The sequence below is a fragment of the Nomia melanderi genome, chromosome 13 (assembly GCF_051020985.1).
Source record: "Nomia melanderi isolate GNS246 chromosome 13, iyNomMela1, whole genome shotgun sequence".
Lineage (NCBI taxonomy): Eukaryota > Metazoa > Arthropoda > Insecta > Hymenoptera > Halictidae > Nomia > Nomia melanderi.
Genome location: NC_135011.1, coordinates 936,077 through 951,968, shown reverse-complemented (window position 1 = coordinate 951,968; position 15,892 = coordinate 936,077). Strand labels below are relative to the sequence as shown.

Below are 15,892 nucleotides of genomic sequence, written 5' to 3'. Positions count from 1 at the left end.
AAATTTGCTTATCTATTAATTCCGTCGCAGTTATCATTTATCATGTATATGGAGCACGACAGAGGTCCTCAAGGCACGCAAGGGTAGCAATGAAAAACAATTTTATACGATGTCACCGTGTCGAGGCCTGGGAATCGATAAATTAATAAAACTACATCGCGAAAGAAACTTCGATCACCCGTTGTACATTCTTGACTACCGTTGTTCGCAGCGAATTTCCAAAATGTCACTGATCAATAGACTGCAGAATTTGTAGCGGAGAGTACGCAGAGTCGACGCGAAACAATTGAAAATTCGATATAACGCTCGGCAAAATGCACATAATCGTTACAACGCGTCTCCGTTCGACAAAGCGTAAAAGAAAAGCATCTCGCCAACGGGGCTCCACGAGCAACGTGGCACTTGACAATTTTAACCGGCTCGTATCAGGTTAGAAAAACGAATCGCGCCAAAATTCTCAAAATTATTCTCACGCTCGCCTAACGCTGGTTACTCTCATGGTAATACGCGAAGGGGAACGATAAAATCCGGCCATGAATATTTATCGAGGGATACGCATCGGCGGACGTCTGCGACGCAGAAGAAAGTGAACGAGACCGCGTTTGTTTACGCGTCAGCTATGGCCGCGCGAAATGGCCGCGGTGACAGCTGCTCCACCATCGATTTACAAAAGGAGCATTACTCACCGCCCAGACTCTCGTCGGAGGTAAATTTCACCGTGGACGACATCGCGATGGCCGATGGCACTCCTGTCTCACTAGAACCGGACGCGGCACTCGCTAACAGTCAACCGACACTTTTCATCAACTCTCCGTTTAAACGTAAATGCGATCCACTCTCGGCAGGTCACCGTGATAAAATGCTTGGCGAGCCGGCCGAGCCTGCTTTGTTTTGACGAAACGTCAACACACGCACGTCACCGGGAACGGCCAATCGCGCGCCACTCGCTTCTATGTAAATACACTGCTCGAGTCAAGTAACACGAACGGCCCGTGGGTGGGGGAGCCCAGTGCGCTGCGCACCCCCCACCACTCGCCGCTGGTAACAAAGGACGCCGGCAGGAGCGAGGGGCATGGATTTCAGATTCTCACGTTCCAGCCAGATGGCGGTGTGGAAATGTTAAATGTTTTTTCCCGGAAACCAATTGATATTTTAACCCTTTGACGAGGATTTCGACTGGTGGAAATCTTGCGCAGATTCTGCAGAATTTTATATGGAATTTACTGCTTTCTTGTTTCGATGGTTGTCGTTTGTTTGCAACTTAGTATTCCGAACGTGACAGTTCCATCTCAGCAAATATTCGTCTGTAAAGGGTTAAATAGCGATTTGGCACTCGGAAGCTTTTCAGTGGAAATGTTTATTTTTCAGGCGGAGATATTTTTGAAACTCGAAAGGAAAACTATTCGAATAAGAACAATAATATTAATTATCGAATAATAATAATAATAAATATACTATTTTTCATATTAAGGCGTTGTACAAGGTTCACTGTTAAATGTCAGATTTTAGTTTTACTGGGTCAAATCAAGTGACAGTTGTCTGACTAGGGCAAAGGGTTAAATATTAAAGTAGAGAAAATTTTGATATGTTTCTAGATGATTATAGTTTAATTGAATAAATTATAATTTGGTTGGGGGTCATAGGTGACTGAATGAGGTGAATTTGTGATTTCGTCCTGTATGCAACTTCGGATCAATGGGATTGAATTTTCAGACAATTCCTATAAATCGACGAAGGATCGATGAAATGACGTTCCAAATGGGATTGAATAGATTCGATTTACCCATGAGTATCATTAATAGGCTCGGTAATGAAACGTTCCGTGATCATCTGAATTCCGCCACGATACTCGGCGTCTTAGTTTCCTTAGCGACAGATAGAGAGTAGGGGAACCTGAATTTACTCGCAAGTAAAACTTGAACAGTATGGAAGTAGGGAAAGACGCCGATGACCGCGATGGTCCCCCTACCTTGACTACGTGACTCAACGCATGTACTGGAGGTTCACGAAATGACGCAGAAAACTGAGCATACGATCGGACGTTCCACGAGAGCACCAAACTTGTATGCATAATTAATTACTTAACAAATATTACTATTCGTGTACGTTTAGTATACTCTTTGTATGGAAATTGTAAAAATAAATTTGTTGAAATACATATTAAAAAATAGCTACTTGCAATTGGAATCCTGTTTTCATTTTACTCCTCTCCATGTATAATCGTTGTTTCATTTTTTATTCCGTTGTACGCACGTATGCACGTAAACAGTAGACGACAAATCTGTGCATACATTTACGTTGTTTCCTGTTCCAATGTTGATTTTATTCACCTTATACTGCGCTACAATTTTGGTTACTCCGAATCGGAAAATTCCATTGAAATTATTCGTAAGAATAAATTTGATAATCACCCGTTTTCTGACTTCCCTGTGGAAATAATATTCATAGGATTCTCTAATCGAATTATCATTTTGTTTGCCACCGTAATCGAAACGTTATTGTAGTTTGATTTCCTATTAATTGGTCGCGTACCTAAGAATGATTTCGAAAATATTCCAGGTTAACGGATTTTAATACTCACGCGTTATTTAATAATCGTAACGCACAGATCAAAATCAATATCTATCAACTTTTCGAGCACAAAGTGCATTGCTCTTTTTGCACATGGTGGCAGCACCATCTTGGCATTGCTCCAAGGGTTAATTTGTATTGCCCGACACGTATTTCACCCATGAACTGCGTAAATCGTGTTTTCTATCGCAAGTCATCCGAAGACGCGCTGTTAAAAGGTATGTTTACACTTCACGTTCAGAAGGGAACGATCCTCGGCCGCAATAACAATAGATAGACGACGCAATTATGAATAAAGATTAAGAAATATCGGTTCGCCGTAACTACAAAATAGATAGTTAAAAATGGTTGCCCTGTAACACACGGATCTGTCAACCGACATTCACCCGTATCCGATCGCTACGATGCGATAAATACGATCGTTCAAAATTCCCAGTGATTCGGATAATTAACGATAAATTCATTGTAAACGCTGGAACGTTCGTTTTCCGTAGCAGGGAACGTAACTTCGCAATTGCTGCTACCATATGCGTAAACGAAGCGACCGTGTATTTAAAAGTTTCGTTTACGAGTTTCCTTCGAACAGAATGGTTCAAGGTTGTATATTATTCTACATTGTTTTCTGGAATTTTTAAATGTGATACATTCCGTTAAATCGGATCGTCGATCCTTTAACGAAATACGTGGTTTAGAATATTACGTATTGTACGTATCGTTTAAATTAAAAATCATCTTTTTTCCATTACTTGTAACTTGTTTTTATGTAACATGTAGCAGCTGAATATTTGTTAGAGTGTGTTTCTGTGTAAAAAATGAAGTACTTTAATATATAAAGAGACTAATGTGTACAAGAATTAATCGGTATATAGAATATTTCATTGTACTTGTAGACATATTTGGAATGCAAACGGAACTACCAAGTTTTGGTTCTGGGAGTGATTGTTCAAGCGACACGGATATTACAGTATACATGGATTACCAGTCGGAGCCAGAAACGAACACACCAGAAATAGAGAACAATGATTTTTCGGAATATCTGTGGATGGAAAATGAAGAAGCATTCGACGAAGAGGTTCAGTATTAACACTTTTGTGAAGTGATAAACAGCATTGGCATAAAGTAATTGGTTTTAAATATAGGTAATTCAACGATTAACGGAAGAGGAATTAATGGAGGAATGTGAAAAAGCAGTGTCTGAGGATGAGAAGCGTAATGTTAAATTCACGCGTCTACTTGAACGTCTGAACCTGGTGGATTCTGATGAAACTAGGGAGCAAGGTGATCGTATAGTGCTGACAGATGATAATGAAACTTGGCTACAATTTGATCGTCTACAACTAACAGAGGATAATGAAATTTGGGAACAACTTGATCGTCTAGATTTGAGAGATTATAATGGAATTGCACAACAACTTGATCGTCTAGATTTGTACAATGAAACTGGACAACAACCTGATCGTGCAAATTTGTCAGAGAGTAATGAAACTTGGCAAGTCATTGACCGTCTACTTTTGACAAATCGTAATAAAACTTGGCAGGCTGAAATTGCTGGACAAGTATATATCATTGTTTTGTGAAATGATATAATGTATTGTAAATTGAGTCTAATGATAATAGTATAATTTAAATTTTCAGAGTACACTAAATCCAAATGCAGCTGAATTTGTACCAGCATTTAAGTCAGCGGTAACATCTGTAAGTACACCACCAGAAGTTACTACGGAATCATCATAGAAGCCATACATTCCCTTCTTTAAAGTAAATAAAAATGGACTATATGTATGGCTAAATATTTACTACCCACAGTAAAACACAGTCTTATTAACTGAAACATATTAAAAGTTAAATGACTGTGATTAAACGTACAAAGATATAACAAACGTCAAAGTGGATAATACGTAATGCTGTTATATGATAATCCAAGATTAATGAAATCAGTTGCATAACCATAAATTTAAAACAGAATGCTATTCAAATTTTTATAGACAGAAACTATTGCATAATATTGTAAACGTTTAATTTTACATATATATTTTTTTGGGAATATAATTAATCATAATGTATACAAATCTATTCGATCTGTTCAACCACACATACACTACTTATGTTGGAAACACATACTTATGTACAAATTTTATTAACATTTTTTGCATTGTGATAGACATATATACATTATATATATATATATATATGCTGTCAGAATTTTGTAAGATTGCATGTGGTAAATCTCTATTATTTTAGTTACAATATACTTCAGTATCAACGCAGAAACTGTGATTATAAAGCAAGTTAAATAGATTTATCAAATATAATATTCACGATTAAGACACCTTATTGATTTCATAAACGCTTCGTATTATCTTGCTTCCAAATTTTTTCATGTATCTCATGTACTACTTGTGGCTCCTCTTTGTGAAAAAAGCAGATTAAAAAAAGAAAAAAAGAAGTGTACATGTAATGTAAAGCTAACTATGTTACAGATACTTATAATTCATCAAATGTCTGAAACAGTTAATAAGAAATTCAAGTAACTTTTTAATTTGGCACATTTAACTTAGCATAGAGAGACTGTTTTCTAGATCTAGAACTGTTTGCTTATTTGAATCTACACTTAATTAATAATTATCAATTTGTTATATATATTTTATTGACGAAATGGCATATTATATTAATTGAAAGCAGCTACTTAGTTTGTATGCTTATATTTTTTGCAATAAAATCATGAAAAAAAAGTCCAAATACAGAGCATATACTAATAGTTATATTAACATGTACCTTGTAGTCATTCAATCTGTCAATTTAAATGACATGCAATATTTAAATCATATTATTAATATTTTTAATAGAATGTCTCGAATATTACAGTAAGAACTGTTTTTTAGCAGTAGAAAAAATTAGCGAATTGTCTGGTTATAATGTAATCAGTACATAATGCCTTGTCGCATACAACTCTGAATTTTTATGTACTCAAATTGTCGCAAAGTTGAAAAATATCTCGAAATAAGAATCAAGTTTTTAAATGATTTATTTTAATGGTACCTGTATTTATTTAGTATATAATGATAATAATAGTTATCTAGATTTTACGAAATAAGTAACTGCAATTATCTCTTGCATTATGTACGTTAAAGAAAAAAATCAGTACTAAAAAAAAATATCAAAAAGAATTTACTATAAAAATAAAAATACTTTTTAACATTTAGATGAAAAAAAAACACAAGTAATGTGTTTTATTTTGAATTGATTATATGGTTGTGCAGCATATTCATAATTTCAACTTTACGTTGAGAGATAAAAAAGTACAAAATTTAAAATACAAAAAAAAGTGTATAATCCAAATGATAAGATAATCTTTTCTGATTAATGATGATGTTTGTCTTTTATAATGATATGTTTGAAGAAAAAAAAAACAATGCATGATGAACTAAGTATAATTATATTTTTTAAGTGAGTTTGAATTACTATATATTGTACCATTGCCATTAAATACTTGCATTTGCGATTCTCATCTAGTATCATTATTTCTGTATCATTTAGTATGTAAATGAAGCATATAAAATACAAATCTGTGTATTTTATTTAATCTTTCCACAGAACCCTCTCTCCTCCTTCTCCTCCTCCTCCTCCTCCTTTCTCGTTTTATCTTATATGTTAAAATTTATATGCATATATGAAACTTAGCTACACGTACGACGAGTTACCTAATAAATAATGACAGGAAGAAAATATTTGTTAAAAGCATCACCTTATATTTGGCAGCATATCAGTAACTACAATTTAATCTTATAATTATATCTATATAAATTAGTATTTCTCTTACAAAAGTAAAAAATTGATACCAATACATATCTCGTGTTGAAACCTACAAAATCCACAATTCTCTGTATCCCACACTTTCTGCAAACGTTTTTTAATGTACTTCAATGGGCAACACCTACTACAACAATTACATTAATGTAAATCAAATGATAAATGCCATAATGTAGAGTGCAATTTATATGTTACCATTACATACTTGTTGCATGTATAACACACATGTATATATTTTCATAGGCATGCAACTTTTGCTACAAAATTCGTCGGTGCAATAAATTTCGACTGATGAGGATCCTAAGAAAATAAATATATTCAACGTGAAAGAAAATTGTTAGTAAGTTAATTGTTATGCACGACTGAAAATCATAGTTATCAGTATGGAATTGGTATCAGTTTTTTTACAATTAATTCTTATTGGCTATGTGTGTTACAAAATCATCATAAACAAGATTTCTTTAAAAATGTGTACTCATATTTACTTATATACAATTGTTAAATACTTCATCCTGCAGTCTCTTTATTGCAATACTGTTTTACTTCTTATTGCTTTTCTGTAAGTCTTGTTAATAGAAACTACTATTTTCAACTGAAAAAATTATTCCTTCCACAAAATCAAAGCAGCACTTTATCAGAATTTTCTAATATAAAATCCACAGTGTTTCACGAATCAGAAGAATTATGAATAAACTATATTTCTAATAGCCAAACCTGTATAGTTCAGAACATATCAAAAGAAGTAACATACTTTAATATAAATAGATCCAATTACAGTTGTATATTAATCAGTAGGAATCTTTACTGTAGTAATAGTCTGGAAGATGTTAAGATCTGTACCTTAGTTGAGTTTATATAAAAGCATAACAGAGTATGCAGCGATATATTATTGTCAAAGAATATATTTCGATAAGAAACTGACGGTAGTGTAACGTATTAGCAAATGTTTTAAGACCTATGATTAGTTTTAAAATTACTTGAAGCAGCAACTTTTGTCATCAAAAGTTATCAAATATTTAAATACTCCAAAAGGTATCCCATTCTGTCACTAAGAAACGTCTCTTTCTTGGATATGTATAGGAAAGTGTACTAATGGTCGAATAGTCGAAAAAGACAACTTGAAAGAAATCGAATTTGTTTGAAGTATCTCAGTTAGTGTAGATATAAATCCTTGTATAACATTGCAACATAAAAAATATGAGGCCTTTGGATAAGCTGTTGTGCGCGTATACGTAAATATACACACACCACTCATCGTTCGATATTATTTAGTAAAATTTCAATAAAAATTTATGTATATAATTAAAAAATTTATATTTGTATATCAATTGTACACATAATAATGAAAAAATTGGCATCCTTTCAATACTTAATTGCTATTGTCGATTATTAATTAATATATTAGAGTCACATTTTTTGCATGAAGTTCTTTCTTGCAAGAAAATATATATTCAATTATTAGTATTTACGAGTAATAAAAAATTGTAAATTTCTTTCATTCAAGTAAAGTATGATTTACTTAAATATCCGTACGTACTTCATAGTGATTAAAACATTATAATCAGTATGAGTTATCAAACAATGTATTATCAAATCATAAAACGTTCTTATACCCTATGAAATATAGTTGACACTTATTAATTTGTATATAATTCAAATCTAAATTTTATGTATATATATATATTCTACAAAAAAAAGATGAATCTTTGAGATCTAATTAAGTTCCATTTGAGAATTGACATGATCATCGTATTGTGTTCTTTTGTTTCTCAAATATTTATCAATCGATAATTACAAAGAATATTAACACTTACTTTATGCAAGATATTTTATTTTCAAATGTTTCCCATCATCATAATTTTGTTGCAAATATTTCCCGTTTTCATCACAATTTCAAACATAAAATCAATCTTTAAATCTTAACGTTTAAATTCTTTTTCAATTACTTCTTCGCTAGCAAGTGTTATAACTATTAGTACACTATAATATGATTGTACACTGATGGATATTTAAAATATGTTAGCAACACTTAATTTTGTCTGTTAACTTTCTACGATATCGATTTGCAGAAAGAGTGTCTACATCTCACGATACATAAGAAATCGATAATAAATGCAGATCAACTCTGTGAACATTGTATCCGATAGAAAATAAAACATCTTGCTCAAATGGCTCTCCAAAGGTGATGCTGTGTCTAAGTTTAATTTTTATTAAATTACTTACACTCGAGAGTTCAAACGCTCTCTGTAGGGCTTTGAAATTCTGAAAGTGCATGTATCGGATTCTGCACTTTCTTCTGTGAACCCTTACGTACTTTGGCTCTAACTTCTTCTGGTCTCTCAGGTCGTACCAATGGCTTCTTTTCTGGAGCTTTCATTTTCCATACAACAATTGGAGACTGTGCGAACAGAACATCAATGGATTAAACATTCTCGGTGTAAACAATCCGCTACGGTACAGTTACATAAATACTCACATACTGTATAATCCAATCGTTAATTTACAAACAAATTTTCATGTTAGTCGTTCACGCGTAAATCTACGTATGTTAGTATAATATAACCAATTGCAAAACGTTGACGATACTCACAGTTACTGTAGATTGTCGAGGATATTTCGTCGACGCGACGTACGACGCTTTAACGGTAAGAACCACCGCGTTCATTAAGTTCTTGGCTGCCTGAATAAGAGAAGTCGCACTATCCAGTCCGGATACGATCAATTCCCCACTAATGTTTTGTACATCTGCTTTCACTTTACTAGTTATATTCATTTGGTGACAGTACAATGCTATACGCTGTAAATACGCCAGAAGATCTTTCTTGGTAGAACTTTCTGGACACTGATCTGCAATTTGCCTAGTTAATTTGTCTAATTTCGTCCCAGCCTCGGAAATCTTTTTCGCTGCATTGATCACGTCCATAGTGGTTTTCAGTGGTCCACGGCCTCTGGTGAAATCTGTCATTTCCATCATGATCATACACATGTGCTTTGCCAGCACAATAATGTCGTTCCCAGCGTCGTCCCATTTGGCTACCTCCTTGTCGAACTTCAGTTTCTCACTCTTAAAGTATTCCACCTGTTGCAGGATCTTCTGCTTATCCTCCTCTGGCATCTTGCGCATAGCTTCGCGGGCGGTCGTTATACCACTGATCTCTGGATACTCGTCGACGCCGTGCTCGCCAGTTTGAGCGCTTGATTTGCTGCGAGTCTCCAGTGTGTAATGTTCATCCAGCTCGACGTCTTCAGGATCCAAGTCCTCGTCCGCCTAAAAATTACAAGAGAATCAGACAGGTACAACAGACAAGTGAACGTTTAGTTTGGCAGTGGCTTTAAACTAAAAATGTTCTTACTCTATTCATCAGTACAGCGCGTCTAATCTCACGGACTCCGTCGTAAACTAATCTTGAAGCGTCTATAAAGTCATTCTCATCCACGTCTTTAGCAGGATTACTACCCAAAGCATCTACCGCGACTTCTACTCTTTGCGCAAATTTCGGCATTACTTGTTCCCTCAGAACTTTCACGGCTTCTAAAACCCGTTTGGTATAGATACAAGGCTCGTAATTGTCCATCTCGGCCTGGACAACGTTGCACACTCTGGCCGACCGGCCACGAATTGCACCGGCAGTTCTGTCCAGGGTGTCTGCGTCGCCTTCTTGCAATGCCAGGACACATTTGTTCACGTCCTCCAAGATGTGATTCTCAGACACCGCCAGGAAATCGTCGATGGTAGTAATGTCGTCGACTGCTTCTGTCAGCACTCTCACTTGATTCTCCCATGCCTGACGGAACACCTCCATGTTGTCCAGAGCTACTTTGGAGCGGTTACGAGCTGCCAACACTCGAGCTGCGTTGATCACTTGTGGACATAAGTTTCCGATTTGAGCTGCAGCGTAACGTACCATTTTCACACCGTCCTCGTTTCCTGACATACTGCATACTAAATTGGCAACCTAATCAAATGAATGGAACTTTATTAAATTGTACTGGGAATTTCAAAAACTGCAGAAAAATCAAGGACACTGTACAATAATAGGATTGTTGAGATTTCAAAGGTTACCTCGACTAACTTGTTCGCGTGTTCTGTAAAGACAAGAGCATACTCTTCAACCTCTTTGTCACGACCGTTTCTTGCAGCCTCGATCAGAACCAGTAAGGGCACGCTTGTTTCCAAGAAGCTATCGGACACGTGGTCGACCACAGCTTTTCTTAATTGCCTACGAAGATCCCTTGTTTTTCTGCACATGTGATCGATCGCCCTCTCCAAGCCTTCGGACTGCTCTTTGACGCCCATCTATTGAAATGTAAATGAAGTGTTAGGGTAAAGTACGGTAACTAGCAGTACATGGGCATTCAAGTAAAGACTATGCTATTGTTTCACTAACTGGTTATTAGAGTGCAAAATATTAAAGATTTTAATTAATACGATTATTAGAAACTGCGTATTTAGTATGTTTAAGGAGAAGTAGTTTTTTAATTCATGTAATATGAAATCATTAAGAAAAAGCTATGTACACAAGCAAACATAAAGGAGAAAGTGTAAACTTATACACTCGATGCAAGTCCTTGCATAGTACTATAATATTTTCGTATTAATAAAGAAATAAACACGCGTGGAACTTATGAGCAATTTTAAATCGGTTCGAACTACATGTTTACTTTGATTGCAATTTCTATCTACAGTCTGCCTAAGTTCAGCAAATTTAAAGTTACATTTGAGATGTATGCACTATAAGATCTACTCTATGTACCTCTTTATTTCTATCAACTGGAGACTATATTACAAATCGAGGAAGAATATTATATGTACAGTTGTGCAAATAAAAAATCAATTGTAAAATTTAGACACTCTGCTGTTAAGAATTATTGAATTAGTGCTTGTTATGAAACATCACAGGAAAATAGGAATAATACATGTGAGAACTAATAAAGTGTTCAGTAATTAATATATTTTGCTTTGACTTAGAGAATTATATGCAAGGAGAGTGCCAGAACACAAAGTTTTTATATTTACCCGTTTCCCACCCCGAGCGAGCTGTAACTGCAGTCATCAAAATAAAGAACAAATGAGTAGAATGAACATATTAAAATAGAGATAAATCATTCTAAGCAAATTTTTCGTGTAAAAACTTATATAACTGGAAAATGTAATGTATAAAGATATATTTCATGAATGGAAGATAAATCAACTTAAATCAGTGAAAAATTGAAGGAACTGTTTCACTCTGTTCTACATGTAGACAGCTTGTACACATATTATATAATCATATTTTTAAATTACTAAAGAGAATCGTTTAAAGAATACTTACATTATTCATATATTCACTGAGCAAATCTTGAAGAGCTTGCCTGACTGCATTACATTCTGCAACAATGCGTTCTCTACGCTCATCTCTAGTACACGAAGAATCTGCCATCAGTGCTGCACCACTGATGATGCTTTCTAATCTTTCTTCCAGGCTGGGTCTTGTACGTACTTCATTGTAAGCAAGTGGAGACATTACCATTCTCTCATCAAAATCATCTAATGCAGCAGCCAGTTCACCAGGTCCTTCATAAGGATGTTGACTATCAACAGGAGTTTTTCCTTGTGCAACATCATTGATAGTGTTCACAGCTTCGCATACTTGTTTCAAAACATAATCACGATTTGCTTTTGCTGCAGCTAACTCTGGGTGTCGAACATAAACTTTAGAGGCAGTAAGAAGCATAGTGGAATGCTTTTTGAGTACAGCTCTGGCTGCAGCTAAGTCATCTCTTAACTGAGGATCTTTTAATTCTTGTTGACGCTTTGCAGCTTGATTCATCAGTTCAGATGCATTTCTTCCAAACTGTTTAATGTTTTCCAATAGTTCTCCTTGTGAGGATGCATTTTTCAATTTCTGTAAATCATCCTCCACCACATGCAAGGATTTCAATAATAAATGCACATCAACCATATCTGCTAAAATAAGTAAACGAGTTACAGCAGACAACAAATTTCTTGCAGCACGGACCATATTGCCTCTTTTTAAAGAGGAGCAAGGATCTTCTGAAAACTCCCTGTTCAGGCAATAATAATAAAATGAGAAGATACATAAAAACATGTACACACTAAACAAGTTTAAAAAAAAAAAGCAAGCAATACCTAGCAGCAATACTCATTGCTGCACCTGTCTTCTTCACTTCTTCAACGGCGCTTAACATTTCGGCAGTAATGTCAGGATTTTCATAAGCGATTTGTTCACCTTTCTCGATAAAATTACTAGTCGCTTTTTCTACGGTCCCTACCAATGCACTAGCCCTCTTTGACTTTCCTTTTTTCTTCTTGCTAGGACCCTTTGTATTCACAAGCGTAGTTACTTGTAAAACTAAAGGCTCTAATGTCTTCTCTACCGACATGGTACGAATTTCCAAGTTCTTCGGATCCCATTTTAAAGTGATTGGACCAAAATGATCTGACATCTTTACTGTTTTATACAAGTCAATTCTGAAAAATCGAACGAATCATCTATGCGTGTATTGTACACAAAGCTTCGTTTAACGACTACCAAAATTACCTGTGCCTTCACAATGTAATACAGATAATATTACAATTTATTCTGCGCGGAATTAATGGTATTTATCTACTCGTAAAACACGGTTAAAAGGTGTGATTCCGATAACGCTCTAGATATGCACGTTCGAGGGATACGAAACACCGAAACGCTTGGCGAGCACCAGGAGTTTTGACACTTGCGAACGGGGAAACATCGGTGCGAAACAACGGTTCCTTACCTTCATAAGATTAAAGCTTCGAACCTATAGATTTGCGAATAAAATCCAGACACGGCTATTTCTAGAATGCGTTTTTACAAGATCAGTCACATCGAAAGGCGAACACTTTAGTGTGTACACAATCCCGTATCATTTCGATGTATCATCCGTTTGTCATCGACACTTCATTCATGACGTCATTATTTCCGCCACAGTTAAAAAGTTAGCGATAGCCAAACGAAACCGGTCTACGCCCGAAACTCGGAGTACGAATGTTAGAGCGATGCTTGCTGGATACGAGCACGGTGCAACGTTGAAAACAATAGTTGTCAACCCCACGTTTGCCTCTCTAGAAGCGCTGTGGAGAACGGCATTCCCATCTCCAATGCGAGACTCCGTGACGCAGACCGCAGCGCCATGCGTACGTGGCCGTTCCGTCAATAATCGACTTTTTTGAATTTCCACAACTTATGATTTAATAACATTTCTTCGACCTATATATTAATAACGATGCCGATTCAATTACGATGCTGATGAAAATGAAATATTACAGGGAACGTTCAGCTGTAAATAAGCAGAATGTTTTTTAACATATTTTTCATTGTTGTGGCGTAATAAAAATATTCATGCACGTGTAGGCGAAAACAAGGATACACCTTCACACCTAATTTTCAAAATGAAACTTTTAAAGCAATTATTTTCGAACTTTTATTATTACATCTTGTACGTATTTATTTTGTAGACTTACGAGTAGCTGAAATACATAATATTTACAATAATCTTATCGTATTTAGTGAGTATATATTCGGTATAAGCGTTTGTGCGTCTATAACGTACTTGTACATAACTGCTTTCTCAAATTCAAATTCTTCTGCTACAATTTGAAATATAAACGTTTACGAATAAGAATGCCTCGTTTATATAGAACTGAATCAGATTTATTATGAATATATTTCAACAAAATGACAGACGTTGTTGTGCTGAGTGATTCCGATGAATCTGTTCTATCCGCTAAAAATGTTGGCCTTACGAATGTTGACAAGGAGAAGAAAAGGAAATTATCATTTCAAAATGATGTTCAATGTTTTGATTCTGACTTGGACGAGTTCGAATTCCCTGAAGTACACTTTTATCATACTAGTACTGCAAACAAATTGTCTGAGTCGCAAGATCATGTTAATAAAAACAATGCATATAATGTTACTCCTTGTAAATCACAGATTGTATGTTCATCGTCATCTGCAACTAGCACTGGCACAAAATCAAAGAGACATAAAACAACTTCGGGCAGCATGTCGGATTCTTCTGATTCTGTAAAAGAATTTCAATACGAGGAGGATAAAGGAAAGAAAGGGAGAAAAGGTGCTAAAACAGTAAATAAGAAAACTAAAAGTCAGTTGACAGAAGAGAGATTGAGAAGACAGGAACAATTGAAGAGAAGCAAGGCACTGAAAGCCATTGCATACAAAAAATCAAAAAATATTAAACCCGGTGAATGTATGAAATTCATACGAGTGGTTTTTGATAAAGGCATTGAAGATTTTCACTGTAAAAATGAGATTTTAACTGCGATACTTGAGGCTGATGCACAATATAGTATTAGCAATGAACTAATCCCAAATAGTATTTCATGGAAAAGAAATGTTGAAAATAGTTACATTAACGAAGCTAATGAAATATGTACAGTAACAGACGTTGAGCAAGTTCATCAAATGTTAATTATTTGGACATGGAATGAAACAGTTGACAAAGTAGCAGATGGTAGTTTTTGTACAACTATATCCAGTATCAAAGCCTCACTATCAGACTATAATATAATTTTAGTTATTTTTGGTATAGAAGATTATTTTACATATAAAAAGCAATCAAAGAATTCAGATAGAAATGGAGGAAAGAATAAAACAAAGAAAACAAATAAAAGTAATTGTGAGTTTAAGAATTATCCAGAAATTTCAAGACAACAGCTTGAATTGTGCCTTAATGAAGTACAAATTACTACTAAATGTAGCAGTAGATTAGTAAATAGTTCTAAAGACTTAGCATTAATGATATATCAATGTACCAAAGCCATAGCAGAGTTCCCATATAAGATAGAAAAAAATAAAACTGTAACAAATAAATTTGACTGGTATGTAATGGGGGATAATAGAAACACAGTACGTGTGGATAAAGATGGAAATGGATTGAAAAGATTATGGCAACAACAGCTTTGTCAATTCAATTTAAGTAGTCTTGAAACTGCAGAAGCAATATGTTCTGTATATAGATGCCCTGCTGATTTGATAGAAGTATGTATTACAGATTAAACATGATTTAATGTATATTACTTTGTATTATTTGGTTTTTTCAGGCCTATAAGCGTTGCTCACAAAATGAAGGACTCAACTTATTAAAAGATATTCCAGTAAATCATAAATATCAACTATTGTTTTTAAACAATAATTTATGTACAATAATTGCACTCAATTATTAAATCATGTTTTACAGATTAGAAGAGCAGCTGGGCCTCTTATAACAACTCGTAAAGTTGGCCCTGAATTAAGTAAAAAGATGTACATAATGTTCACATCTGAAGATGGAGAAACTTTACTAAGTTAAGTATATTTATATAATAATTGTAGTAAACAAATGAATGCTATTAATCTGTTTCTACTACTCTTCCATTTGTTAAATTATATAAATAATTGAATGTAAAAATTGTAATAAAATTATACATTTTATATAACTTCCTGCTTATTCTAGAATTATTCAAAAATATAGGTAATTTTTCACA

The 15,892-nt window shown here is 34.7% G+C and overlaps 4 protein-coding genes and 1 long non-coding RNA gene across 8 annotated transcripts in view; 2 read left to right on the top strand and 3 right to left on the bottom strand.

Annotated features, from left to right (window-relative positions):
• The window catches only part of BNIP3 (BCL2 interacting protein 3), a 31,784-nt gene extending 30,855 nt beyond the window's left edge, over positions 1-929 (bottom strand). Inside the window, exon 1 of the mRNA XM_031986641.2 lies at positions 687-929. Coding sequence (XP_031842501.1) covers positions 687-729 — 43 coding nt within the window. The 5' untranslated portion in view covers positions 730-929. The remainder of the gene's footprint in view (positions 1-686) is intronic.
• Positions 930-964: 35 nt separating this feature from the next.
• LOC143175186 (uncharacterized) lies at positions 965-2,731 on the bottom strand. Its single transcript, XR_012999914.1, has 3 exons — positions 2,582-2,731; positions 1,784-2,427; positions 965-1,304 (listed from the first exon to the last, which is right to left on the bottom strand). It is a non-coding gene; the product is annotated as an uncharacterized LOC143175186 (long non-coding RNA).
• On the top strand, positions 2,645-6,149 carry Paip2 (polyA-binding protein interacting protein 2). 3 transcript variants are annotated; one of them, XM_031986638.2, is made up of 4 exons: positions 2,645-2,789; positions 3,462-3,643; positions 3,711-4,127; positions 4,207-6,149. In XM_031986638.2, the coding sequence occupies exons 1-4, from the start codon at positions 2,732-2,734 to the stop codon at positions 4,303-4,305; spliced, it is 756 nt and encodes a 251-aa protein (XP_031842498.1). In that variant the 5' UTR covers positions 2,645-2,731; the 3' UTR covers positions 4,306-6,149. The 3 variants fall into 3 exon arrangements, with proteins under 3 accessions (XP_031842498.1, XP_031842497.1, XP_031842499.1); XM_031986637.2 differs by lacking the exon at positions 2,645-2,789 and adding an exon at positions 2,894-3,168; XM_031986639.2 differs by lacking the exon at positions 2,645-2,789 and adding an exon at positions 2,959-3,276.
• On the bottom strand, positions 5,154-13,522 carry alpha-Cat (catenin alpha). Of its 2 annotated transcripts, XM_031986677.2 has the most exons (8): positions 13,141-13,522; positions 12,512-12,853; positions 11,694-12,426; positions 11,399-11,425; positions 10,445-10,678; positions 9,735-10,337; positions 8,972-9,649; positions 5,154-8,779 (listed from the first exon to the last, which is right to left on the bottom strand). In XM_031986677.2, exons 2-8 carry the CDS (start codon positions 12,826-12,828, stop codon positions 8,615-8,617), a joined length of 2,757 nt encoding a protein of 918 aa, XP_031842537.1. In that variant the 5' UTR covers positions 12,829-12,853; positions 13,141-13,522; the 3' UTR covers positions 5,154-8,614. The 2 variants fall into 2 exon arrangements, with proteins under 2 accessions (XP_031842537.1, XP_031842539.1); XM_031986679.2 differs by lacking the exon at positions 11,399-11,425 and having other exon boundaries at positions 13,141-13,521.
• mms4 (Methyl methanesulfonate sensitivity 4) lies at positions 13,388-15,892 on the top strand. The gene is made up of 3 exons (XM_031986680.2): positions 13,388-15,407; positions 15,470-15,523; positions 15,607-15,892. Exons 1-3 carry the CDS (start codon positions 14,082-14,084, stop codon positions 15,715-15,717), a joined length of 1,491 nt encoding a protein of 496 aa, XP_031842540.2. The 5' UTR covers positions 13,388-14,081; the 3' UTR covers positions 15,718-15,892.

Coding starts and splice junctions, on each gene's coding strand:
- Paip2 (XM_031986637.2), top strand. CDS start 3,099: ATGCGTAAACGAAGCGACCGTGTATTTAAAAGTTTCGTTTACGAGTTT. Junction 3,169..3,461: donor TTCGAACAGAATGGTTCAAG/GTTGTATATTAT, acceptor TTGTACTTGTAG/ACATATTTGGAATGCAAACG. Junction 4,128..4,206: donor AGGCTGAAATTGCTGGACAA/GTATATATCATT, acceptor TTAAATTTTCAG/AGTACACTAAATCCAAATGC.
- alpha-Cat (XM_031986677.2), bottom strand. CDS start 12,828: ATGTCAGATCATTTTGGTCCAATCACTTTAAAATGGGATCCGAAGAAC. Junction 12,427..12,511: donor GCAATGAGTATTGCTGCTAG/GTATTGCTTGCT, acceptor TTGCCTGAACAG/GGAGTTTTCAGAAGATCCTT. Junction 10,338..10,444: donor ACGCGAACAAGTTAGTCGAG/GTAACCTTTGAA, acceptor TCATTTGATTAG/GTTGCCAATTTAGTATGCAG.
- mms4 (XM_031986680.2), top strand. CDS start 14,082: ATGACAGACGTTGTTGTGCTGAGTGATTCCGATGAATCTGTTCTATCC. Junction 15,408..15,469: donor GCCCTGCTGATTTGATAGAA/GTATGTATTACA, acceptor TGGTTTTTTCAG/GCCTATAAGCGTTGCTCACA. Junction 15,524..15,606: donor ACTTATTAAAAGATATTCCA/GTAAATCATAAA, acceptor CATGTTTTACAG/ATTAGAAGAGCAGCTGGGCC.